Here is a 24,881-nt window from a genome sequence, read left to right as displayed (position 1 = left end):
ATGCGGCCTCAATGGTTGCTAGGGGGAAACACGGAAGTCCGCAGACGCTGTGATGGTCTCCCGGGTTTGCACGGAGGGAGATAGAGGGTCGGGGGTTCGGAGGGGGCGGGGGGTATTGACCTGAAATGACGACAGAGCAATGTTACACCGGATTAAATTGCCCGGTGCCCCTCCCAGTCGGTCGAAGAGAGTCGCCGGGTGTCCGTGGATTCGCCTTCGGCCACGGGGTGCGCCAAGGGGGGCATTCGCGCGGCCCCTCCTCGTGAGGTGCTGTGCCCCCACATCCTCGCCCAGCCTGGCTCCTCCTTGCAAAGTAATGTGCCCCCACATCCTCGCCCAGCCTGGCCCCTCCTTGCAAAGTAATGTGCCCCCACACCCTCGCCCAGCCTGGCCCCTCCTTACAAAGTAATGTGCCCCCACACCCTCGCCCGGCATGGCCACTCCTTGCAAAGTAATGTGCCCCCACACCCTCGCCCGGCATGGCCACTCCTTGCAAAGTAATGTGCCCCCACACCCTCGCCCAGCCTGGCCCCTCCTTGAAAAGTAATGTGCCCCCACATCCTCGCCCAGCCTGGCCCCTCCTTGAAAAGTAATGTGCCCCCACATCCTCGCCCAGCCTGGCCCCTCCTTGCAAAGTAATGTGCCCCCACACCCTCGCCCGGCATGGCCACTCCTTGCAAAGTAATGTGCCCCCACACCCTCGCCCAGCCTGGCCCCTCCTTGAAAAGTAATGTGCCCCCACATCCTCGCCCAGCCTGGCCCCTCCTTGAAAAGTAATGTGCCCCCACATCCTCGCCCAGCCTGGCCACTCCTTACAAAGTAATGTGCCCCCACATCCTCGCCCAGCCTGGCGCCTCCTTGCAAAGTAATGTGCCCCATACCCTCGCCCAGCATGGCCACTCCTTACAAAGTAATGTGCCCCCACACCCTCGCCCAGCCTGGCCCCTCCTTACAAAGTAATGTGCCCCCACACCCTCGCCCAGCCTGGCCCCTCCTTGCAAAGTAATGTGCCCCCACACCCTCGCCCGGCATGGCCCCTCCTTGCAAAGTAATGTGCCCCGACACCCTCACCCAGCCTGGCGCCTCCTTGCAAAGTAATGTGCCCCCACACCCTCGCCCAGCATGGCCACTCCTTGCAAAGTAATGTGCCCCCACACCCTCGCCCAGCCTGGCCACTCCTTACAAAGTAATGTGCCCCCACATCCTCGCCCAGCCTGGCGCCTCCTTGCAAAGTAATGTGCCCCATACCCTCGCCCAGCATGGCCACTCCTTACAAAGTAATGTGCCCCCACACCCTCGCCCAGCCTGGCCCCTCCTTACAAAGTAATGTGCCCCCACACCCTCGCCCAGCCTGGCCCCTCCTTGCAAAGTAATGTGCCCCCACACCCTCGCCCGGCATGGCCCCTCCTTGCAAAGTAATGTGCCCCGACACCCTCACCCAGCCTGGCGCCTCCTTGCAAAGTAATGTGCCCCATACCCTCGCCCGGCATGGCACCTCCTTGCCAAGTAATGTGCCCCCATACCCTCACCCGGCATGGCACCTCCTTGCAAAGTAATGTGCCCCCACACCCTTGCCCAGCTTGGCCCCTCCTTGCAAAGTAATGTGCCCCATACCCTCGTCCGGCATGGCTCCTCCTTGCAAAGTAATGTTCCCCCACACCCTCACGCAGTATGGCACCTCCTTGCAAATTAATGTGCCACATAACCTCGCACAGTATGGGACTTGCGTGCAAGGTACTGTGCCCCCAAAGTGATCTCCCAGACTGCCCCGTCTCTCCGACGCAGAGAACTCCCCGAAGTTGTTTGAGGACAGGCCTGATGCCCCCAATTTGCAGCCATAGAAAGTCTCAATTAGGCTGCACTGGGCACTGTGTGCCATGCTGGTCTCCCTGGTTAGGCTACACTTTTACCAGAGTAGTACAAGAGCTCAGCCCTAAACATCAGTAAGATAACTTTACCTCCTATGGATGCTGTGTTGACCTACTGAGTTCCTCCAGCATTTCTTTGTTTTTTCTTCCTTTTTGTACTGGATTAATTTATTGTATTCCATTGCAATTATTTTATACAAGTACCTGTTTTGGCTCCAGCAACAAAGACATTTTGAAGTGCCTTGTTCTTGTGTGTATGACTCTTACCACTTGCATACCAACCTGTGGTAAATCTGTGAATTCATTGCCACAGGCAGTTGTGGAACACAGGCCATTAGGTGTATTTAAGGCTCTTGAGTATTCAGTACAGCTAAAGTATGAGAAGGCCAGGCAGTGGGGAAATGGATCAGCTCATGATTAGATAGTGGAGCAGACCATAATGGGCTGAATGGCCAAATTCTATTCTTGTGTCTTGTGGTCTTTTGCATGTCTTTAGTATGTGGGAAGAAACCCACACAATCACACAGTGAACGAATGAACTTCACATAGAAAGCACCTGAGATCAGGATGGAACCTAGATCACTCTGGCTCAGAGGTGGCAAGTCTGCCACTGTTCCACTTATTGTTTCAAATTGTTTTTCACTCATGAGAATAGAAAATGTTAGAAAAGCTCAATAGGTCAAGCAGTCAATGTTTGAAATGTTTGTTGCTTCCCCACCTATAGATGATGCCTGACCTGCTGAGTGTTTCCAGCATTTCCATTTTGATCTATTATTATATTTACACCTGTTTATCAACCACAGACTACTAATAATCACATTGGTCACTAAGCATGGAAACAAGTCCTTTGATCAATGATACCTCCCATTTACAGTAATACTGCACAAGATCCTACCATCGACATACTTGGCACAACTTGCATTGATCAATTAACAGAGCTTCTACATGATCTCTAATGAGAGCATCCTGGCCAGCTGCATGACAGTGTGGTATAGTTGCTGCAGAGAAAGAGTTTGGTGGTCAATCCACAGGACCATAAGAGTGGCAGAGAGGATCACTGGAATCTCTACTCCTCACCACCACACCCCCCCCCCCCAAACCAAATCAATGCAATCTACTGGGATTGTTGGGCATGCAAAATCATTGAGGACCCCCTTCCACCCACACACAGCATCTCTCAGCTGCTCCTGTCAGGAAAGAGATACAGTATTAGAACCAGCATCACCAGGCTGAGGAACAGCTTCTTCCCAAGGGCAATGGGAATGCTGAAGACCCAAAGGAACTGCTCACACGAACTATCAGGCTCTTTTGTGAAACAAATTTGCATACCTGAATTCTTGTCCTGCGTACATACTGTTTGTATGTGCGTCATGTCTGGTTGTGTACCTGCATATTTTGCACTGTGCCAGAGAATGCTGTTTTGTTGGGTTACACTTGTGCAATCAGATGGCAATAAACTGGAGCTGCTCCTATTTGGGATGTGAATCTGATGGACCCTTAGGAATGTGCAAACTCCACAGAGACAGCACCTAAAGACAAAAATGAATTGGGGCCCTGGCACTGTGAGGCAGAAGCTCCACTAAAGCATCACTATGTCACTTAGAAAATATACTGAGTTGTGCAGCTCTCCAACCATTGGCTGGATTAGTCTCTGACAGGTTCAAATTTAATTACAGTGAATGGGCAAGCCTGCTTTTTGCTTATACCTTGAAGGGCTCGGGCTCAAAAAGTAACCTTTACTTCCTATGGACACTGCAAAACTGGCTAAGTTCCCCCAGCATTTCTGTGTGTTTTTACTACAATCACAGTGTCTGCAGACTTTTGTTTTTCCACAAGTAATTATTTTCAATCACTACCTCCAACTTGGGTGAAGACAAACTAGATATACCTTGATTTTTTTTTTGCCCCCTAATTCCTTTTTGCTTAATAAACCCTATTTAAGAGTCCAAGAATGAGTACATAATCTAGTTGAACCCAACAACCAACTAATTTGTAATGCTATTTGCAAACTATTCCCAAAGAAAACTGCATTTAACTGTAAAGTATACAAATCACATTAAGGAGATATAGAAAAATGTAATATCGTCCACTGTAAGATTTTTATTGTACTATAATTTACAAACTTCAGAGTTCCACAAATTTAGTAGAAATTCTATATCATAATCTTCCGAAAGGATCGTGCTTTTAATTCATTTTTGCTTAGGTCTTTTCTGGATCATATTTTTACCTGCAAAATCAACACAATATTTTTAGGATGATTTTCTAAAGACAATGTTCTTTCATACATTCCAGGTAGGTCAGAAGTTTATCCCTACAATGTGATTATGCCTTTTGTGCCTTAGTATTCCTAATTGCATTGACATATATTTGGAACCATTTATTTTTTCACTCCATCTACAATAGACAATAGGAGCTGGAGTAGGCCATTTGGCCCGTCGGGCCAGCACTGCTATTTTAGATCATGGCTGATCATTACCATCAGTACCCCTTTCCAGCCTTATCCCCATAACCCTTAACTCCATTACCCACAAGAGTCTTATCTAACTCTCTTTTGAACATAGTCAGCGAATCTGCCTCTACCACCCTCTGTGGCAGAGCATTCCACAGATTCACACTTTTCTGGGTAAAAAAATGCTTTCTCATCTCCGTCCTAAAGGGCCTACCCTGTATTCTTAAACTATGCCCTCTAGTCCTCGTCTCCCCCATCATTGGGAACAAGTAATCAGACTTCACCTTGTCTATCCCCCTGATGATTTTATATACCTCAATCATGTCCCCTCTCATCCTTCTAAACTCCAATGGATACAAGTCCAGTTTTTCTAGCCTTGGTGCATATGACAACCCTGCCATCCCTGGAACTAACCTTGTAAATCTGCGCTGCACACCCTCTATAGCTAGTATGTCCTTCCTCAAGTTTGGAAGAATACTCCAGGTGGGGTCTCACCAGGGCTCTGTATAACTGCAGAAGGGCGTCTCTGTTCCTATACTCCAATCCCCTCTTTATGAAAGCCAACATTCCATTTGCCTTCTTCACAGCTTTCTGAACCTGCATGCCTTCAGTGACCGGTGAACAAGTACACCCAGATTCATTTGCACTTCCCCACTCCCTAGCTTGTGTCCATTTAAATAATACTCAGCTTTCCTATTACTTCCCCCAAAATGAATAACCTCACATTTGTTCACATTGAAATTCATCTTCCATTTAGCCGCCCACTCCTCCAGCCTGTCCAAGTCCCTCTGCATTTTCCTTACATCCTCCTCACACCCCACACCGCCACCCAGTTTAGTGTCATCTGCAAATTTGCTCATGTTATTCACAATCCCCTCATCCAAATCATCAACATAAACTACAAACAACTGAGGACCCAACACCGATCCCTGAGGCACTCCACTCGTCACATCCTGCCATTCTGAAAATGACCCATTCACTCCAACCCTTTGTTTCCTATCTCTTAACCAATTTCCTATCCATGTCAGCACCTTACCTCCAATACCATGCTCCCTGATCTTGCCCACTAGACTCCCGTGCAGTACCTTATCAAAGGCCTTCTGGAAGTCCAAATACACCACATCCACTGGCTCTCCCGAGTCCACCCTCTTTGTCACATCCTCAAAAAATTCCAGAAGGTTAGTCAAGCATGACTTACCCTTAAGGAATCCATGCTGACTAGCCCTTATACTATTATTACTGACTAAGTGTTCTGCTATTTCTCCTTTTATGATGGACTCCAATATCTTCCCCACCACTGATGTCAGGCTAACCGGTCTATAATTTCCCATTTTCTCCCTCCCTCCTTTCTTAAAAAGCGGCACCACATCAGCCACTCTCCAATCCTCAGGGACCTCCCCGGAATCTATGGAACTTTGGAAAATGTCGACCAGTGCCTCCACAATTTCCATAGCCACCTCTTTAAGCAACCTAGGATGCAGTCCATCAGGCCCTGGGGATTTATCAGCCCTCAGTCCCAACAATTTACTCATAACCTCCTGCTTCTGGATCCGGATATCCATTAGATCCCCTACCTCCCCAGTAAAGTTCCCCAAGTCTCTTGGTACCGCATGACCACTACCCCCTAACTGACTATAACCTATATCCTCCTTGGTGAAGACAGTTGCAAAGTATTTGTTAAATTTCTCTGCCATCTCCTTGTTTCCGGTAATAATTTCACCCTTGTCCATTTTCAAAGGGCCAATTTTAGACCGAACCAATTTCTTCCTCTTCTCATACTTAAAAAAGCTTTTGCTATCCTCCGCAATATTATCTGCTAATTTCCTCTTGTACTTCATTTTCCCGTCTCTTATGGCTTTCTTAGTTACCCTCTGATGTTCTTTGAAGGTTTCCCAATCCTCTAATTTCCCACTCCGCTTCGCTATCTTATAATTACTCCCTTTGGACTTGATAATGCACTTGATTTCCTTAGTCTACAATAAACTAAATTCTTAGGAGCTAAACAAGAAACCATTCAGCTGTCTGTTGTACGATTGACACAGCAGATTTTAAACATTTAATTTTTTCACCTCTACTTAAGTGGCAAATGCCAGGATTAAACCTTACCTTTGTGCCAAATAGGCATTTAAAAACTCCTTGTAATCATAGAAAGAAGGAAATAATGATTCATGAAATACATGCATGCAACCATGGTAGTAGCTACATTAAAATCAAAGGAACAAAAACAGGAAGCCAGATACTAAAAGTGATATGCAAGGCCCTTTCAAAAATGTAGCCACCAAAACAATAATGCATTATTTAGTATTATTTGCACAAATGTACAGTGTCATTTCTGCAGCACATGATTGGCTAATGGGGTCTGCTACAGAAAGAAATAGGTCTGGGATAAGTTGAGGTCCAGAAGCAATTAAATGGTGTGATAGGGCTCACTCAAAGCACTCATCAGATGAACCAATAAATTGCAAAAGAGGCCTGATTAACACGGGATCCACATATTGCCATTTAAGTTGGTCACAATATATAATTTGATCACAGTAGCATAAAATAATACAAAAAGGGACACAATCTACAGCTGCATGTGATTTATAGCCACCTAAATGCCCCACAAAACTCAACCAATGAATGAGCAAATATAACCAAGCTTAACTGACAGGAGCATATCATTAAGAAAGGATTCTGAAAAGAATAAGATAAATGGAAGGTTTAATTGATGGAACACATATGAAGAGATAAATATTTGTAATGAGATAAAAGTGCAACAGTTGGTAAAATTTAAATGAAGTGGAGAACAAAAGAATTTCCATAGAATAGAGGTCTTTGGAATTATGAAAGTTGCACAATCACAAGAACATTGATTTCACTAGACACAAGAAATAGATAATAATCACAGGAAGGACATTAGTGACATTTTTAGCACTGAATCCTAGGCACAAAATAACTTTAGGCTGCAAATTCTTGTTGGAAAGATAAATAGTCATTTGAAAAGGAGGAATATTAAATAATATGGGGCACAAAGAAGCTGAATGAAAGCAGGCAGTTCTTGCAAAAAAAAAAGGCAAATTTCATCAATTTGAATTGGTTGCCTCTAATTTTATTGTAGGATTTTGGAATCTCAAATGAATATAGTTAAATCACAATTTTGGAAGTTGTAACCAAAAATATTTGCCATTAATTCAATAATAAATACCATTTTATGATCTGGCCGGTCAACAAAGTAGTTAAAATATTTGACTTCCAGAACAACTATGTTTTCTTTTTGAGCAATATCGGGTGTTCAAAGTTTTTAATAATTTCACGGTCTAACACAATTCCTGGCCTTGTATTTAATTCTGGCTTAATTATTTTTATTAGGAGTTTTACATTCCAGGATCTGGATTTGAAATTGAATGTCAATTTGTTTTGCAAATTTCTGCCTAGTTTCTCAGTTTGACTATTACTTTTCTCTCCTACACAGTAATTCAGAGCAAACCTGAATCAAACAGTTTCCACGTTCCACACTATACTCACAGAGCAGCAGCACCAGAGATAATCTCAATCAGCTCCTTGGTAATGACAGCTTGGCGAGTACGATTGTATGTCAACGTCAACTTGTCAATAATTTCAGCTAAAACAAACATTTGTTATATTAATTCTCTTGATCATTAATCACATCTTTATCTAACATTTAGAACTTTGGCTGCCCACACATAGTGAAATAACTGGTATTTTTCTTTATAAAAATGTAGACTATCAACCAAGTCACCTAAAAATGATTTGCTTTCACTTTAAAAATGTGAACTAGGGAATCAAATTAATCTCTTCAGATATATATTAATTTTTTTTATATTTATGGAATTTCAGACTAGGTATCAGGGACATTCCCCCCCCCCCCCATCTCTTTTCAACATTTGAGATAAACATTATTGCAACTCTTTCACAAAATGCAAGACAAGGAGATACACAAATTGCCAGATTAAATGGTACAAAGAGAATGATGGGATTGATAAACTATGGGACTGGAAATATTGCTCTCCCCTTTTCTATTTCCTAATGACAAACATCTATTTGCCGCTCAGAATTGTGGAGTTAAGGGGGAAATAGAGAACAGGGAGAGGCAACAGTGGAGTAGGATAGAGATGAGAGAATATTGTATAACCTTGGGTACCAGAGCCGCAACTGGTGCACCAACCAATTGAATATCATAAAATCACATATCTGATGTCAAACAAGGAATAGAATATAGAATTAAGTCAATGACATGATTCTATTGTGCACCAATGAAATATTATCTGGGGTAGTTAAAGGCAGCTCATGAAAATATGAAGTACAAGAATATTTTGAATGTCTTTTCTCAATTGTTCATTTAAATTCAACAAGTATTGTAACAAAAGGTACAAGAAATATACAGTAAAAATTTGGGCAAACATGACATAGCAGGTTATCTGTATCCTCTCACCACCTCACATCTTCTAAAGTTCCACACCACCCAGGACTCCAGTCACTTTTTTAACCTTTCATAATGTATACTCCAGACTGGGCCCATTGGTAAACCCTGTAAATCAGGACATGGAGTATATACACTTGGTAGTCCCTGAAAACAGGAACACTGAATCCAATGGGTTAATGGTCTAAAGGAACTATTTTTTGGATACATCTCTATTTGGCACTTCTTCCTATCCTCTGTAAAACACAAATGACATAGCCATTCAATTTATGCCCCCTCCAAGCGTACAAGAATGACTGAATCTAAAACCAATTTCTTCCCTAGAATCCAGGAGCCTGGAATTCTAACCAAGGTCCATAACAGCTCATCTTTTCAGGAGATAAATTTGTAGAATTCTCTGCCCAAGGAAGCATCATTAAAGACAGAGTTAAATATGGGGAAAGGGCAGGATGGTGCAGCCAAGTCCACAGCCAGAGCAGCCATGGTTTTATTGAGTAGTGGAGAAGAACAATGAAAATACGAAGTGCTGGGATATTTTAAATGTCTTTTCTAAATTGTGCATTTAATTTTGACACATTTCATAACAAAAGAGACAAAACAAAATCTCTTAATACAATCAAAATTTGAACTGCTTCAACTTGTGCTCTTAAATTTGAAGGGCCAATAGGCTAAAGTCTAAAAGATTATCCAAATTGCATTTTTCTTACAGGCATTCTTGCTGGCACTGTCCATGGCAGTCATCCGAGCACTTTGTTCGCTTGTTGTGGATTCCTTTAAGCCAAAGAAAATTATGTTCACCAGGGAAAACTCCTGGTAGTTTCGCAGAACATCAGCGTCGATGTCATCATAAACACTAATCTTCTCTAGAAATGAAATTAAAATGTGATTAATGGCAAAGATATTAAAATGATTACACAGGATCTCCTGGATTCATGCAAATAATTTCTCTTCGATCCCAACACACTAAATGCAAGAATCATCATCTACATTATGGCATCACGATGGTGCTGGTTTGGACAGTTCACAATTCAATTAGACTCATTCTATTATGCATCAACATACTGATGGGTCTTGGAGATAAATGTAAAATTAGTTTTAATCTGAACTGAATATAGTAAAACCCCTGTTATTTGGAATTCAGGCAACTGGCAACCTCAAGCAACCAGCAAAAAAAAAGTTGCGAAAATTACGCAAGTTTAAAATTGGCGCGCCTCACAATCGGTTGTCAATCACGCAATGCCATCTCAAGCAACCATAAAATTAATGTATCCAGCATGGATGCTGGATACCAGGGGTTTTACTGTACATTTAAAGGGAATAATCACTGAAATAGTTGGTCACCATTTATAAAAAGATCGGAACACTTTCCCTGATGCTACAAAATATATTCAAAAGAACTGCTTCTTGCAGCCATAATCAAGCAACTCAATGCATGGAAGATTTGAGAGTAAATGACGACCATAATAGATTACGGGGAGGTCCCTGAGGATTGGAGAGTGGCTGATGTGGTGCCGCTTTTTAAGAAAGGAGGGAGGGAGAGAGAAAACGGGAAATTATAGTGCAGAGGGACTTGGGGGTCCTTGTGCAACATACCTTAAAGGTTAACCAACTGGTTAGATCGGTAGTAAAGAAAGCGAATGCTATGTTGGCATTCATTTAAAAAGGAATAGTGTCCAAGAGTAAGGAGGTGTTGATGAGCCTGTATGGTGCACTGGTGAGACCTCATTTGGAGTACTGTTTGCAGTTTTGGGCCCCTCATCTTAGAAGGTATGTACTGATGTCAGAAAGAGTTCAGAGATTTATGAGGATGATTCCTGGAATGCAAGGGCTAACATGTGAGGAACGTTTAGCGGGTCTTGGACTGTATTCATTGGAGTGTAGAAGAATGAGAGGGTATCTCCTAGATACATTTCGAATGCTGAAAGGATTGGAGAGAATAGATGTGAATAAAATGTTTCCCTTGGTGGGTGAGTCCAGTCCAAGAAGGCACAGTCTTAGAATTAGAGGGTACCCATTTAAAACAGATGAGGAGAAATTTCTTTAGCCAGAGTCATGGACTTATGGAATTCATTGCTACATACAGCTGTGGAGGCGCAATCATTGGGGTGTTTAAGGAGGCCATTGATAGGTATCTAATTAGTATCAAGGGTTATGGGGGGAAAAAAGCCAGAAATTGGAACTCTATGTGAGAATGGTTTAGCTCATGGAGGGGTGGCAGAGTAGACTCAAATGGCCTACTTCTGTTCCTTTATCTTGTGATTAGATAACCCAATTTCCAATAGCCTGTAATGGAATTTTTCCAACATTTCTACAATTTTAGCATGCAGAGATAACTGCTCTGCCCAGGGAATAAAGATGAACTAATTGCTATAGACTCAGCTGTACGGTGTGATTCACATCATTCAAAAAGGAAAACCTGATCTGAACGGCAGTACAATCTGAAAATATGGGAACTGCTGCAAGCTTCATAGCATTGTAACTCACCAGAATTTGTAAGGGTCTCAAAGGAGAACACAGGTTGCTCATCAGTCTTGTAGGAAATCACAGACCTGAAAACAGAGATGGCAACATTCAAGGTATAAAACACAGGTGATCTTCAGAGGATTGCATATCGAGCCCATTCAAGTTACCCACTCCTTAAAAATGGAAAAGTTCTATGTCTCGATTCACTGCAATTAATGTCTTATGAGTCAGTTATGTACAGTGTGCAAGAATCAGTAACCTCATTGTTTTCATATCAACATTTTCTCTTGTTAATAGTTCTGACAGCTCGAGCAGTCAACAGGTACTCCATGCACCCCCCCCACCCCCCCTCACAGGGCCACAGCCACAGTACATTAAAGTAAAGGTCTTGGTTTCATTTTACCTCGCATAACATAAATTTATTTATTTATTTTTTTTAAATGTAGTTGGTAGGGGAGAAGTATGGAAGAAACGAAACTTGACTGCTTCATAGGGAAGGGGCTCAAACTTTAAGCAGATTCCTAGTTGGGTGGGGGGAAAGAGATACCAAAAAAAGGTTGAGAATGGCTGCAATGGAGCTGTACAAGTTGGTGGAGATCATAGGATAACAGCAGAGGTACAAACCTTTGGACCACATCGTCTGCACTGAACATAATGCCAAATTAAATCAAATCTCTTTGCCTGTACATGATTCATATATTTCCATTCCCTGAATACAAGAAATTATCCTTGCAACGGCTCATCACTCTAGCTTTCTTCAAACACAAGCCTCTTGGACAAATGGGATTAGCAATGATAAGCTTCATGTTTGCAGTGGAGGAGCAGGGTCTGTTTCTGTACTGTACAACTTCTACTGTTAAACAGTTGGGCCTCAGTATATGAGATACTGGACCCAACATGTCCCTTGCTTCCACATTGCAAGTTTAGAATAAAAGAATGGAACAAAAAAATTGCAGCAAGTTATTTACCTAAACAGTTTATGCAGAAAACCATGTCAAGGCACTTGAAGGAAATGAAATAAAGTCAAGCAATGCAGAAGTTATGAGGGAAGCTAAACAATCCAGTTTAAAAGCAACAAAAAAAATACCACATGATTAGCTGCAGGGATTGGAATATGTTCTACAGCAAAGGGATGGAATAATACATAGAAAACAAAATGCCAGAATACTTAGCATGCATCTGAAAAGAGAGTTCACTTATCTGACATGAGAAAAATTAGAAAATTGAAGTGGCTAAAAAGGAGGACTAGAAAAAACTGATAGGATAACGAACTGAAATAATTTGAATGATAGAAGACCAAATATAGTAATTTATGGAAAGGATTCCAAAACTCAAAACCAAATCTGACGGCACAGTTAGCGAAGCTGTTGGCACAATCCTGTAACAGCGTCAGGAATCGAGACTAGGGTTCGAATCCAGCGCTGCCTGTAAGGAGTCTATACGTTCTCCCTGCGTTTGCGTGGGTTTTCCCCAGGGGCTTGGGTTTCTTCTCACTGTTCAAAACGCAGCAGGGGTTGTAGGTTAATTGGGTGGCATGGGTCATGGGCTGAAAGGACCAGTTAGCATGCTGAATGTCTAAATTTAAATCACTTTAAATTCAAAGATTTGGGACCCAGCATCACAAAACAGGGCTGAGAACAAAGCACTGCAAGACAGGACAAGTGGTTTTAAAATAGCATTTTGTGGATGGCGGAGCTGATAACCCAACAATCAGGATATCTGGGAGAAATAATCCAGTGGGAAATAGAATGTGAATAAAATAACTGTGATGAATAAATGGGCATATTGTGGAAATTGGTAAACACATTTGAAAACCTGATACAAAAGATAATTGATTAAGAACTAAACAAGGGTTCAGAAACCAACTACAAAGCTCGACTGAAAGTTTACATCTCCCACAGCTACTTGATGGACAGTATCAAAGTCAGGGGCTCAAAATTAATCAACACCATCTTCCAGTGTTAAGTTGGAATGTTTTGTTTTACATTGAGTTAACATCATTTTGGAATGATGGGAAAAATTAAGGCCATTTAGAATATCTCAAGCACACAGATTTAATTAATAACTAGATTTAAAGAGAACTCTGATACTGATTAAGAACCCCACATACTGGCTATGTTGAGCTACTTTCTAAATTTAATTTGTAAAATACTCAAAAGCAGCCATTGGACCTGGAGAAGTGGGTTTCTGCACTGGGTCATAATCATGGAATTTTTGGGGTAATTATGAGCAAGGCAGGAGCCAGATAGAGGATCAGAACAGAAAATTAGGAACCTATACCACTTAGGAGAGGCATCAGCAAATAGATGAGGAGATAGCGATGGCAGTTTGAATAAAGGCGGTCACTTTGGAAAATAAGGACATTAACATGCTGACAGCTAAGTGGCGAGGGGAGAAGGAACTATCATCATATTGGATGGGAACTGCAAACAAGATCCAGGTTTCCAGCAGCAGTTTCAAAATAGCACTAAATTATTCTTAGGAACTTACTTAAATTTGTTGAATATAACAGAACCTTTATCAAACTCAAAACCAGAGTTCAGGAGCTCAGTGGCAATAAATGAAGCATCACCAAATGTTGGTGGTTTCCTGCCTACTTCCTTGAACGTCAATAAGAGGTTACCTCCATAATTTCTGTGAATGAAAACAAAAATGAAAACAGCTTATACATCTTCTCTACATTCCCAACATTTTTAGAATTAGGTTTTAGAACGTGTAATTTTTTTGGTTCATTGAAATCTTATACTATCAAGCCAGTAATGTACCATACAAAATTGTAAATCAACTCGAGTTGTTGTTCAGATAAAAGTAAAACCCCTTGTATCTGGCACCTCTGGGGATCGGTAGATGCCGGGTAAGTGAATTTTCCGGTTGCTTGAATTCCAGATAACAGGGGTTTTACTGTAATTCTTTCCTCCACTCCTATTCACTAATATTTTATAAGGAATCTTAAAAACCAGCCTAATTCTTCACTGCAAAACTAAAGAATCAGCATCACTATTATGAAGCTTGGTTTTATTTATCACATTCTACTTGGTAGAGAGAAAAAGGTTCTTCTCCAAGCAATCCAACAGATTTTCTCTAACATTCATTTAGTTGTGTAGAGCACAATTTACAGAGTAGTGGGTTGCAATGAAAAGACCAATTAGTTCCAAGCAAAGGTAGCATGAGAGCACTGTTATAGATCCATTCAGGAGCCTCATGGCTACAGTGAAGAAATGGTCTTTAAGTCTGTGGACGTGCCAGCCTTCACTCTTGAGCTTTCTCCCGAATGGGAAAAGGAAAAGAGCGCATCTTAGATGCGATGATCCTTAGGCAGTTTTGCTGCCATTCCTGGGGTGATGTAGATGGACTCCACGGAGGGGAGGGAAGTAATATATTGAATACCAATCCAACAGGAACATAGATAGGAAAGGTTTAGAGCAGGGGATGAGCAACCTTTTTTTAAAAACTGACATAACACTAAGTATTCCCTATGCCATAAGTGCTCTATGATTACCATATTTTCATTCATATAATGCGCACATGCATGTAACATGCAGAAAATCACAAATTGTGTAAAAATATTTTTGAATAACACACACAAATATATACCAAGGTATGGTATTCGAAATTCTGACTGACAAAAGCAATTTGCATTTAAATGGAACACGGGACAAGCACATACCAGTATCTCCCACAGTTAATCTCCTACAATTAATACCCAATCATCTTCCCCAAGTGGTGTCAATCACGCATTATATAGATGATATCCTGTCAACACATTAACAATTAAATAGATCAAAGACAGGCTTCAGAGTTAAGATGAATTTAATTTTAATTCTAATGTCTCAAATCACAGGCATTTGATATGTTAAATCTCCTCCCTTAGAGACAGGTCTGGGCAATTAACATTGATAAGGTGCAGTGCCCTGGCTAGAATGTCCTGTTATAGGAATACCATGGCATTCAGTACAAAGAGATATTCCCAAGATCAAAATTTCCCACGCTCGCTATAAATTGTGTGCGTTCTTGCAATGCCGCCATTATATTCACACACTCGCTATAAATTGCGGTGTATTTCCCATGGCCGCTATAAATTGTGCATGTTCTTTCAATGCCACTATTATATTCCCATGCCTGCTATAAATGATCAGTTTGACTTTCCCATGCCTGCTATAAATTGTGTGCATTCTTTCATCATGTAAGAATACGCTCGTATAGCACACACGCATATAATGTGTGGGGGATACCTGGTTTGTAAAATACGGTCGTAAGGGATTGTTTAAAGTGGTATGTGAGTGAGAAGAAAAAGGTTTGAAAACCACTGTTTTAATCATACCTAATTGGCTTGTTATATGCATGGTTTCATAACTCCAAAGAAAATGGGTCAATAACAATTTTTCTCAAGCAAAATATTTCAGTAACAATTGGGTCTAGAAGAGTGGTTCTCAACCTTTCCCCACTCCCTCAAATACCACCTTAAGCAATCCCTTACTACAGGTAATCACAGAGCTCCTATGGCATAGGGAATACTTCAAGTGGTATCTCAATTTTAAAAACAATTGCCCACCCTTGGTTTAGAGAAATGTGGGCCAAACGTAAGCAAGCATTACTCACTCAGGTTGGCAATTTGGTCAGTATGAATGGCCTGTTTCCACGCTGGAAAATGATGACCCAAGTTAGAGGCAAAAATCAAGAAGCTACAATACCAGGACTTTAATAATGCTCTAGAAACCAATCTAAGGTATTCACATTTTTCTGCAATGTTAAGAAGGGAGGTAAGCCTCTTAAAACAGTCAATTGGCCGTGCACAAATTTGTACCAATAGACCATTATAGTTCAAGACCATATTGTTTCAGCCAAAGACAAGTTAACAAGGTCATTTTTATGAAGGATGCATGTTTACATGAAGCCACTAGTATACTTACCGATGCAGTAGTACTCTCAGCTTCTCCCCAACAGTAGCAACCTTGACCTCTTTACCTAAAGAGGTCAGTTCCTGTATTTGACTTCTTATATTTTTAGCAATATTACTGTGGATTCCACCACAGAGACCACGGTCAGAGGATACTCCAATAATCAGATGTCTGGCTTGGTCTTCAGGAGCCTTAATTTCAGCCTTATCATATAGAGCTAGGAATAAAGGCCAACAATAAAAGGTTACACATGCGAAGCATTTAAAATCATTTCAGGATAATTTCAATTTGAAACTTCAAGCTTGCAAGCCAAACACAATAGCGAAAACCTACCGGGGACAATCACTACCTAAGTTAACGGAAGGAAAAGGAAATGAAAAGAATGAACTCAGTGGAATTTCTGGTGTATTTTTATTGAATGACAACATTGTCTGACTGGTTTAATGTATCCTAGATTTTATACCTTAAATGGATGGGAGGGGGGAGGTAGGGAGGGTGGGATGGGAGGAGGGAGGTGGGGGGGGGGGGAGAAAATGGCACTGTATATGTGTGAAAAGGAAAAAGTGTGTATCATGGTTAATGCGATTTATGGTGTGAAAAAAAAAAAAAATTTTAAAAAAAGCTTGCAAGCCAAGGGGCTCATACAAATGACTGGACTATAGACTTTTTTTTGGAAAGCCAAGGAACTGCATCGAGCAGGACACCAAAGCTCATCGCTCTTCAAGGTGCACCAATGAATATTTGGTGATCTCCTGAAACATTAGAATGCTGAAAAGGTAATGAATTCAGTGACAAATTCTGAAGGAAGGAGAAGGGTAGAAGCACACAGCTGCAATAAAGTAATTTTGTAAATGTATACAAAGGCCTCATTTTTTGAAATGATTAGCTCATTAACACGATCCATACTTGAATGGAAAGTTAACAATAAATAAACTTGCCATCTTTATTTTTCTTTCATCAACTTTCAATGTCCATTATCACGCAAAACACTTCGAATACAGAATTCCTGACTTACCTCTGCTCTCCCAGGCTTAGAAATTCTTTCTGTCCAGCATTTGAGGTTGACATTTGGTTGCCCTTTGAAATGGCTAAAGAAGTAATTCAGCCATCATAATCTTTTCAAAGGTAATTAATGGTGGCCACCAACTCATAACCGCACAACAGCCACATCCTACTTGATAACAATCGTTTGAATTACAAACTCATCCCACATTTATTCAATCTTTGAAGTAAATCTTTTTCTGGTCAATGTGATCCTACTTTTCAGTCCTTGAGAAGAATTGCCTTGGAATATTATTCTCTTTTTTTTTAAATGAGCAAAACCCTTTTCTATTTGGTTGACACTTTTCTGATGATATTTGCATATTCAAAGCCCACTATTAGTCACCATCATTAAAGAACAAGGTTAAGCAACAATTGTGGATCACAAATTGAAGTTCAAAAGAAATCATGAAAAAAAAAAGACCAAGAATCTTCCAAAAACATGATCCATTATGAACAAAATGGTACAGGTTACATTGTGAAGCCAAAGCATTTCAATCACACAAGTCACTGTTCATTTACTGAATATATATAGTTGACCAATATAGTTACTGTATTTAAACTGTTAAATTAGGGACACTAAAGAGTAATTGATGGAGTAAGCCATAACCTACAGAGATCCTGTGATTGTATTAAAGTATGTTAACAGCAGTCCAGGCAGTGGCCTACCGTTCGATTACCGTTGACAATGCATTTTGAGATGCAGAGAGTGGCCCGGTCTGCACCGGCTGCCCCCTGATGGTCCCTGCTGCCCCAATGGCTCCCCGCCGCCGCTGACTTGATGGGAGAGGGGTGAGTGGGGAGATGGGTCGCGGGCTGGCAGCATCATCAAGAATTTTGAAGTGTTGAAATGCCTTACAAGAAGGCTAAAAGTAGAGAAAGAATACAGCAGCTCTAGAGGCCTACCCAGCAGGCTGAAGATGCAGCCTCACCTGATTCTGTCTCCCCAGGTAGAAGAGGTAATTGACTGAGTGGCTAAAGTGAGCAATGCTGACTGAACTTTGTAAAAAGTGTAAACCAATATGTTTTAGCCGTGAGCCTGTCTTCTAGCCCACAAAATACTCATTGGCACTCAAATAAAAATAGACTTTTGACCATCACGCCCACATCCACGAGTACAAGGCAATCCCTCCTGCAACCTCTAAAGTAGAAGTCACCATATTGAATGCCACTGACATACCAAGAGCTCCTGTTCCATAAACTCTTGCTGGCTTCAATTCCCTTTCAGCTCTTGCATATTTTGCAGCAGCCACCATTTTCATGGATTGGGTGATCTTTTGGATATTTTTGATGGACTTCAAGCGCCGGGTGACTGAAAATAAGATAAACATTATCAGGCATCATTTAATCTGGGGCAGAACTTGATCACCACAACACAATATTAATGTTATACTTGTATCATTCTTGAAGAATTGTTAGAAATGAGCTTTGTTAGACTCATTTCAATACAAATGATCTCAGTGAAAATTTCAGACTTGACATGGTTGAAATCTAATGAGCAATTATGCTTCAGTAAATGAAGTATGCAATACCCAGACATTAGCCCAGGTTTCTATAACTCAAGATTAGTTTAAAAAAAGGAAAATAATCAGTTTTAATCATAGCCCAACATGAAATATTTGTTCTGCATTCATTAACACACACAAACTTCTGGTAAAATGTATTCAGAAAGCTAACTGTTCCATTAGTATCTTTATCAAAATTATAAAATGGGAAAACAGCCAGGACAAGCTCAAAAATAAAAAAAAAACCTGCAGATATTTAATATGATTGAAATTGCTTTCCTTTTTCGGCATTTTAACACTTCAGGTCATTATCCTGATGGTTCAGAAGGAAGGTCATCATCATGAAATGTTAACTCTTTCTCCATTGAAATGTTAACAGTATCGTTGATAGGGTGGTTAAGAAGGCATATGCTGTACTGGACTTCATTCATCAGGGATTAAGTTCAAAAGCTACAATGTAATCTTGCAGCTCTGTAAAACTCTGATGAGACGAAAGAGTTCAGTTCTGATCACTTCATTACAGGAAATATGTGGAAGCTTCAGAGTGCAGAGGGAATTTACCAAGATGTTGTCTGGATTGAAGAAATAGGCCTTATGAAGAAAGATTGAGAGACGAGGACTTTTCTCTTTGGAGCAACAGAGGATGAGAGGCAACTTAAAAGGATTAGGAGATGCATGGATAGCCAGCACTTTTTCCCCAGGCACTCGGTCAATACAAGAGGATATCCACTCAAGGAGAGTGGAGGAAAGTTTTGGGGAGATATTAGAGGTAGTTTTAAAAAAAAAGAAGCAGAATGATGGGTGCCTGCAACACTGCCAGAGAAGGTGGTGGAGGCTGATACAAAAGGGACATTTAAAAGACTCAGATAAGCCCATGGATTTAAAATGGATAGTTATTGGCTGTGAAGGAGGGAAGGGTTAGATTGATCATGAAGTAGGTTTAGATAGTTTCATACAACCTCTCCACTGGTGTGGCCCATTCTGCTAAATCAATGGTTCTCAACCTTTTTCAGTTGAAAAAGGCCTACCTGGATTCTGGCCTAACATTCCATGGCCCACTAATGGCAATGACTGAGCAATATTTTCAAGACAAAGGCAGCTCTGTAAGAAACACACCTTTATCTAATTTAAAGTATTTCATTTAACATTTTTAAAGACCCACCTGGAAACACACTGTGGCCCACTGGTTGAAAACCACTATGTTAAATATTTCTTGCAATTTTGACCAGAAAATCTACATTTGTTTTAAAAACATATCGCTTGGTGTGAAATGCCTTGCAAGACATCAATAAAGAAACCTATTATATCACAGGAATATTCAAATCTTTGAGTCACAAAACTATATTTTTCAGGTTTAAGATATTCATCAATACCTGAATCTACATGGAACAATATTTTTCAGTAATAAAAGAATGATACTTACTATCCTTCAGAGTTGCCATGTTTCGGACTTGACCCCTGTAACAATCAAAAATACACATTAGCATGCAGCTCAAAATAAAATGTGTTAGATTAGAGTGATACATGTATACACATGCAGAAAGAAACCAACATTACAGATTTCAGCCATCCGGTCACAATACAAGATTAACTGGTTTTGTGTTCACATGGCTCATGTCGAGATGCTTAACTGTTCTCGAGGTTCATGTTTATACCTGAAAAATCCACTGGAAGGCCAACCTAAAGCAAATTTTCTAAATCTGTAGATGCATTAATAAAGATGTGTTGTATGTAAAATGGGAGGAATAATGTTTAATGGTGTTGTAATAAGTTGTCTGTGGTATGGGTATCTTTGGCTTGGCTTTGCGGACGAAGATTTGCTGCAGGCTCGTTGGTGAATGACAAGTCCGATGCGGGACAGGCAGGCACGGTTGCAGCGGTTGCAAGGGAAAATTGGTTGGTTGGGGTTGGGTTTTTCCTCCTTTGTCTTTTGTCAGTGAGGTGGGCTCTGTGGTCTTCTTCAAAGGAAGTTGCTGCCCGCCAAACTGTGAGGCGCCAAGATGCACGGTTGGAGGCGATATCAGCCCACTGGCGGTGGTCAATGTGGCAGGCACCAAGAGATTTCTTTAAGCAGTCCTTGTACCTCTTCTTTGGTGCACCTCTGCTCGATGGCCAGTGGAGAGCTCGCCATATAAAACGATCTTGGGAAGGCGATGGTCCTCCATTCTGGAGACGTGACCCACCCAGCGCAGTTGGGTCTTTAATAGCGTGGACTCGATGCTTGCAGACTCTGCCAGCTCGAGTACTTCGATGTTGGTGATGAAGTTACTCCAATGAATGTTGAGGATGGAGCGGAGACAGCGCTGATGGAAGCGTTCTAGGAGCCGTAGGTCATGCCGGTAGAGGACCCATGATTCGGAACCGAACAGGAGCGTGGGTATGACAATGGCTCTGTACACGCTGATCTTTGTGTGTTTCTTCAGGTGGTTGTTTTTCCATACTCTTTTGTGTAGTCTTCCAAAGGCGCTATTTGCCTTGGCGAGTCTGTTGTCTATCTCGTTGTCGATCCTTGCATCAGATGAAATGGTGCAGCCGAGGTAGGTAAACTGGTTGACCGTTTTGAGTTCTGTGTACCCGATGGAGATGTGGGGAGCTGGCTGATGGAGGACCTCAGTTTTCTTCAGGCTGACTTCTAGGCCAAACATTTTGGCAGTTTCCGCAAAACAGGACGTTATGCGCTGGAGAGCTGGCTCTGAATGGGCAACTAAAGCGGCATCGTCTGCAAAGAGTAGTTCACGGACAAATTGGACAATATGGTTATACTATTGGATAAAATGCAGACATTCTATAAGAATACATAAAACACCTTGAAGGGCTCAAGCCAGAAACATTAGTTACAAAAGACAAAGGAGGAAAAACCCAACACCCAACCCCAACCAACAAATTTTCCCCTGCAACTGTGTCTGCCTGTCCCGCATCGGATTTGTCAGCCACAAACGAGCCTGCAGCTGACGTGGACATTTACCCCCTCCATAAATCTTCGTCCGCGAAGCCAAGCCAAAGAAAAGAGAAAGAAAGAAAGATAAAGTACCCTATTTTATCCTGAGTTTCTCAAGCATTGTGTTTTTACTTTATCTATAAAACAGTTGCATGTTTCATTTGGATGAATGAATCACTGAAGGCCATGTTATCTCAGGTTTTCTTTCCCTCTTTTATTGAGCAAAAAAATGAACCACCACAAATGGGAAAAGCTAAAATTATGACAGAAAAGCACAGTTTACGATGCATGACATAGTCAAGATGAGTGCAGCTGTAGAGCAACGATTAAGCACAACTTAAGCTTCTATTAAGGGCCTTCTGGCCTGTTTTAGAAGGGCCTAATGGCCTGTTTCCATGCTGTAATTGTTATGTTATGTTTAACTAAATACTTAATAGGATTCAAAAGCAAAATATTGCAGTTGCTTAAAAGCTAGCAATGAAATAGAAAATGCTTGTATTACTCAGGTCAGACACTTACAGGGAGAGATAAAACAGGATTTGATGAACTCTAATGCAAGGTCTTGGACCTGAAACTATGAATTCTCTCTTACCACAAATGCTACTTGACCTGCTGGGTATTCCAGCAATCTGGTCTTTACTCCAATATTACAGCTAAGAAAGAAATAATTCTGGAAATCCTACTTCACTCCACAAATCCAGACAGCACGTATAAAATCTGCGGCTCAAATCATTTTGTATAATCATTACTACACTAGACACATTTTGTAGGCAAACACAATACAAAGCCGAATATAAATCAGATAAGCAAAGCAATATAATTAAAACTAAATAGTGTTTTAAAATGAATGGTACTATACACATCACCAGGTCCTGGGAGCATAGCAATAGAAGGACAAAACGTGCGGCACAATTAGTGCAACGCCATTACATCAGCAGCGATCAAGACATGGGTTTGAATCCTGCATTAACTGTAAGGAGTTTGTATGTTCTCCCCGTGTCTTCATAGGTTTTCCCCAGGAACTCTGATTTCCTCCCACCGTTCAAAGCATACCGAGGCTGTAGGTTAAACAGGTCTAATTAGGTGGCATGGACACTTGGACCAAAATTACCTATTACCATGCTGTATGTCTAAATTTAATTTAAAAAAATAATTTATGTCTAAATTTAAATCCTTTGCCAGTTGCACGAAGAATCTACAGCCCAGGCTTGCAAACAAATAAAATTGTAGATGCAGGAATGGGAAACAAAGTAAAACCTGGGAGGAACTCAGCCAAAAGTATCCGTGAAGTATCTTGAGTTAGACTCTTCCTCAGAATTGTGGGAGAGTGGGAGGTCAGTTTTCAAATTAGAACCATGAGGAAGGAGTGAGGAAAAGACAAGGACTATATTGAATAAAACACAAAAAGTTTGCAGAGTAATCAATATAAAAACAGAATGCTGAAGAAATTCAGCAGTTTAAACACTAGACTTTGTGTAGTAAATATCAAGATAACCAACATTTGGCTTGAGCCCTCAAGGTTGGGAAAAAACAGATCAGGAGCACGAATAGTGAACTAGAAAGCGACTTAAAAAAATAAAGGGACACAGCATGAAAAAGGGAAAGGATGAGGGAACAATATACTTCAAGGTCAAAAATTTAGAGTGCTTTGCAGAAGTGCTTGGGCAGAAGCCAATTTGATCTAGGATTTAGAAGGTTTAGAGGGATAACAAATAAGTGGTGATTCTGCCTGGTCTGCAGGAAAAAGAATCTCAGGGTTGTATTGTATGTGATGTCATGTCTGTACTCTGACAATAAATCTGAAATCTAATCTAAATGGGACAAACCACTTGTATAGCACGATCTAGTTGCACTAAGGTGCATGTTGTAAATATTGTAAAGTCTTTTGTTTTAGATAAAATGTCCCAACCTGTAACATAGACTACATTTACCCCTGACCCACTGAGCACCTCCATTGTTTGCTTTGTGTAGATTTAGAACCATAAAACAACATAGCACAGCAAAAGGCCCTTCTTGTCTGTGTAAACTATTATTCTACCTAGTCACACTGACGTATACCCCATCCATAGCCTTCCATACCCTTTAATCCATGTCCCTGTCCAAATTCTTCTTAAAAATTAAACCCCTTTTCACCACTTCATCTGGCAACTCATTCCACACTCCCACCACTCTGTATGCAGCTCTTCACCTCAACTTTTCCCACTTTGACCCTTAACACACATCCTCTGATTTGTATCGCACCAACCCTCAGTGGAAAAAGCCTTCCTACATTTACTCTGTCTACCCCTCTCGTAAGTTTAAATAGAGCGATCAAATCTCCCCTCATTCTTCTAACTCGGTTCCTGAAGTTCAAGCAACATGCCCGTAAATCTTCTCTGCAACTCTTTCAATTTTATTCATGTCTTTCCTGTCCAAAACTGCACACAATCCTCCAAATTTGGCCTCACCGATAACTGATGCAACTCGACCACAACATCCCAACTCCTCTTTGATTTTTGAAGGCCAGTATGCCAAAAGCCCTCTTGACAACCCTGTCCCCACTTTCAGGGAATTATGTACCCGCATTCCCAGCTCCCTCTGTTCTACCCCACTCCTTAGTGCCCGACCATTTACCGGGTACGTCCTTTCTTGGTTTGTCCTTCCAAAATGCAACCCTTGTCTGCATTAGATTCCATCGGCCATTTCCCCAACTGGTCCAGATCCCCCTGCAAGCTTCGAAAACCTTCCTCACTGTCCACAACGCCTCAAATCTCGGTGTCAATCCCGATTTACCCCGTTATCATCGTTATGGAGGGCAAATTTGTTAATTTCTCCACAATCCCAGAGGGGCCCTGACAGCTAAGAACTCAATGGTGGGAGATGGGAGAAGGCCCAGTGCCTCCCCGTCCCCGGGAGGTGGGGGGGGGGGGGGGGGGGGAAAGGAGGTCACCTCCCTGCCCAGCCGGGGGTCGCCTCAGCGCCACGACAGAGAGACCAAAGCGCGGGGCGAGGAGCTAAGAAGCTTCGCGGCGGGGTTCGTTGCAGTTACCATCGGGGCACGAAGACCACGGCGCCTGCTCTCGCCAACATGGTGAATCCGCCGCTGAAGGTCAGCCCGCCGCCAACACACATGCGTGGCACTCCCGACCGCGTCGGTCGCGGGCCGCAGTGCATTCTGGGGGTTGTCGTTCCCCAAGTGGCTCTTGGTTTCAATGAATCATTGAATTGCAAATCCCCTCCACGGGTTTATTTTATTCTCCTAATTATCTCCCCAGATATTAAGAGTTTCTAATGGAATAACGTTTGCCACTTTTATT

The 24,881-nt window shown here is 41.6% G+C and overlaps 1 protein-coding gene across 2 annotated transcripts; it reads right to left on the bottom strand.

Annotated features, from left to right (window-relative positions):
- Positions 1 to 3,948: 3,948 nt before the first annotated feature.
- atp5f1c (ATP synthase F1 subunit gamma) lies at positions 3,949 to 24,725 on the bottom strand. 2 transcript variants are annotated; one of them, XM_069908226.1, is made up of 9 exons: positions 24,614 to 24,724; positions 20,071 to 20,105; positions 18,323 to 18,454; positions 16,114 to 16,318; positions 13,694 to 13,837; positions 11,225 to 11,289; positions 9,448 to 9,603; positions 7,825 to 7,921; positions 3,949 to 4,095 (listed from the first exon to the last, which is right to left on the bottom strand). In XM_069908226.1, exons 1-9 carry the CDS (start codon positions 24,694 to 24,696, stop codon positions 4,092 to 4,094), a joined length of 921 nt encoding a protein of 306 aa, XP_069764327.1. In that variant the 5' UTR covers positions 24,697 to 24,724; the 3' UTR covers positions 3,949 to 4,091. The 2 variants fall into 2 exon arrangements, with proteins under 2 accessions (XP_069764327.1, XP_069764328.1); XM_069908227.1 differs by lacking the exon at positions 3,949 to 4,095 and having other exon boundaries at positions 7,821 to 7,921; positions 24,614 to 24,725.
- Between the last annotated feature and the right edge of the window lie 156 nt (positions 24,726 to 24,881).

This window comes from Narcine bancroftii, chromosome 13, assembly GCF_036971445.1.
Source record: "Narcine bancroftii isolate sNarBan1 chromosome 13, sNarBan1.hap1, whole genome shotgun sequence".
Taxonomy (NCBI): Eukaryota; Metazoa; Chordata; class Chondrichthyes; order Torpediniformes; family Narcinidae; genus Narcine; species Narcine bancroftii.
The sequence above is the reverse complement of the archived record's forward strand: the minus strand, read 5'-3'. Positions and strand labels throughout refer to the sequence as shown.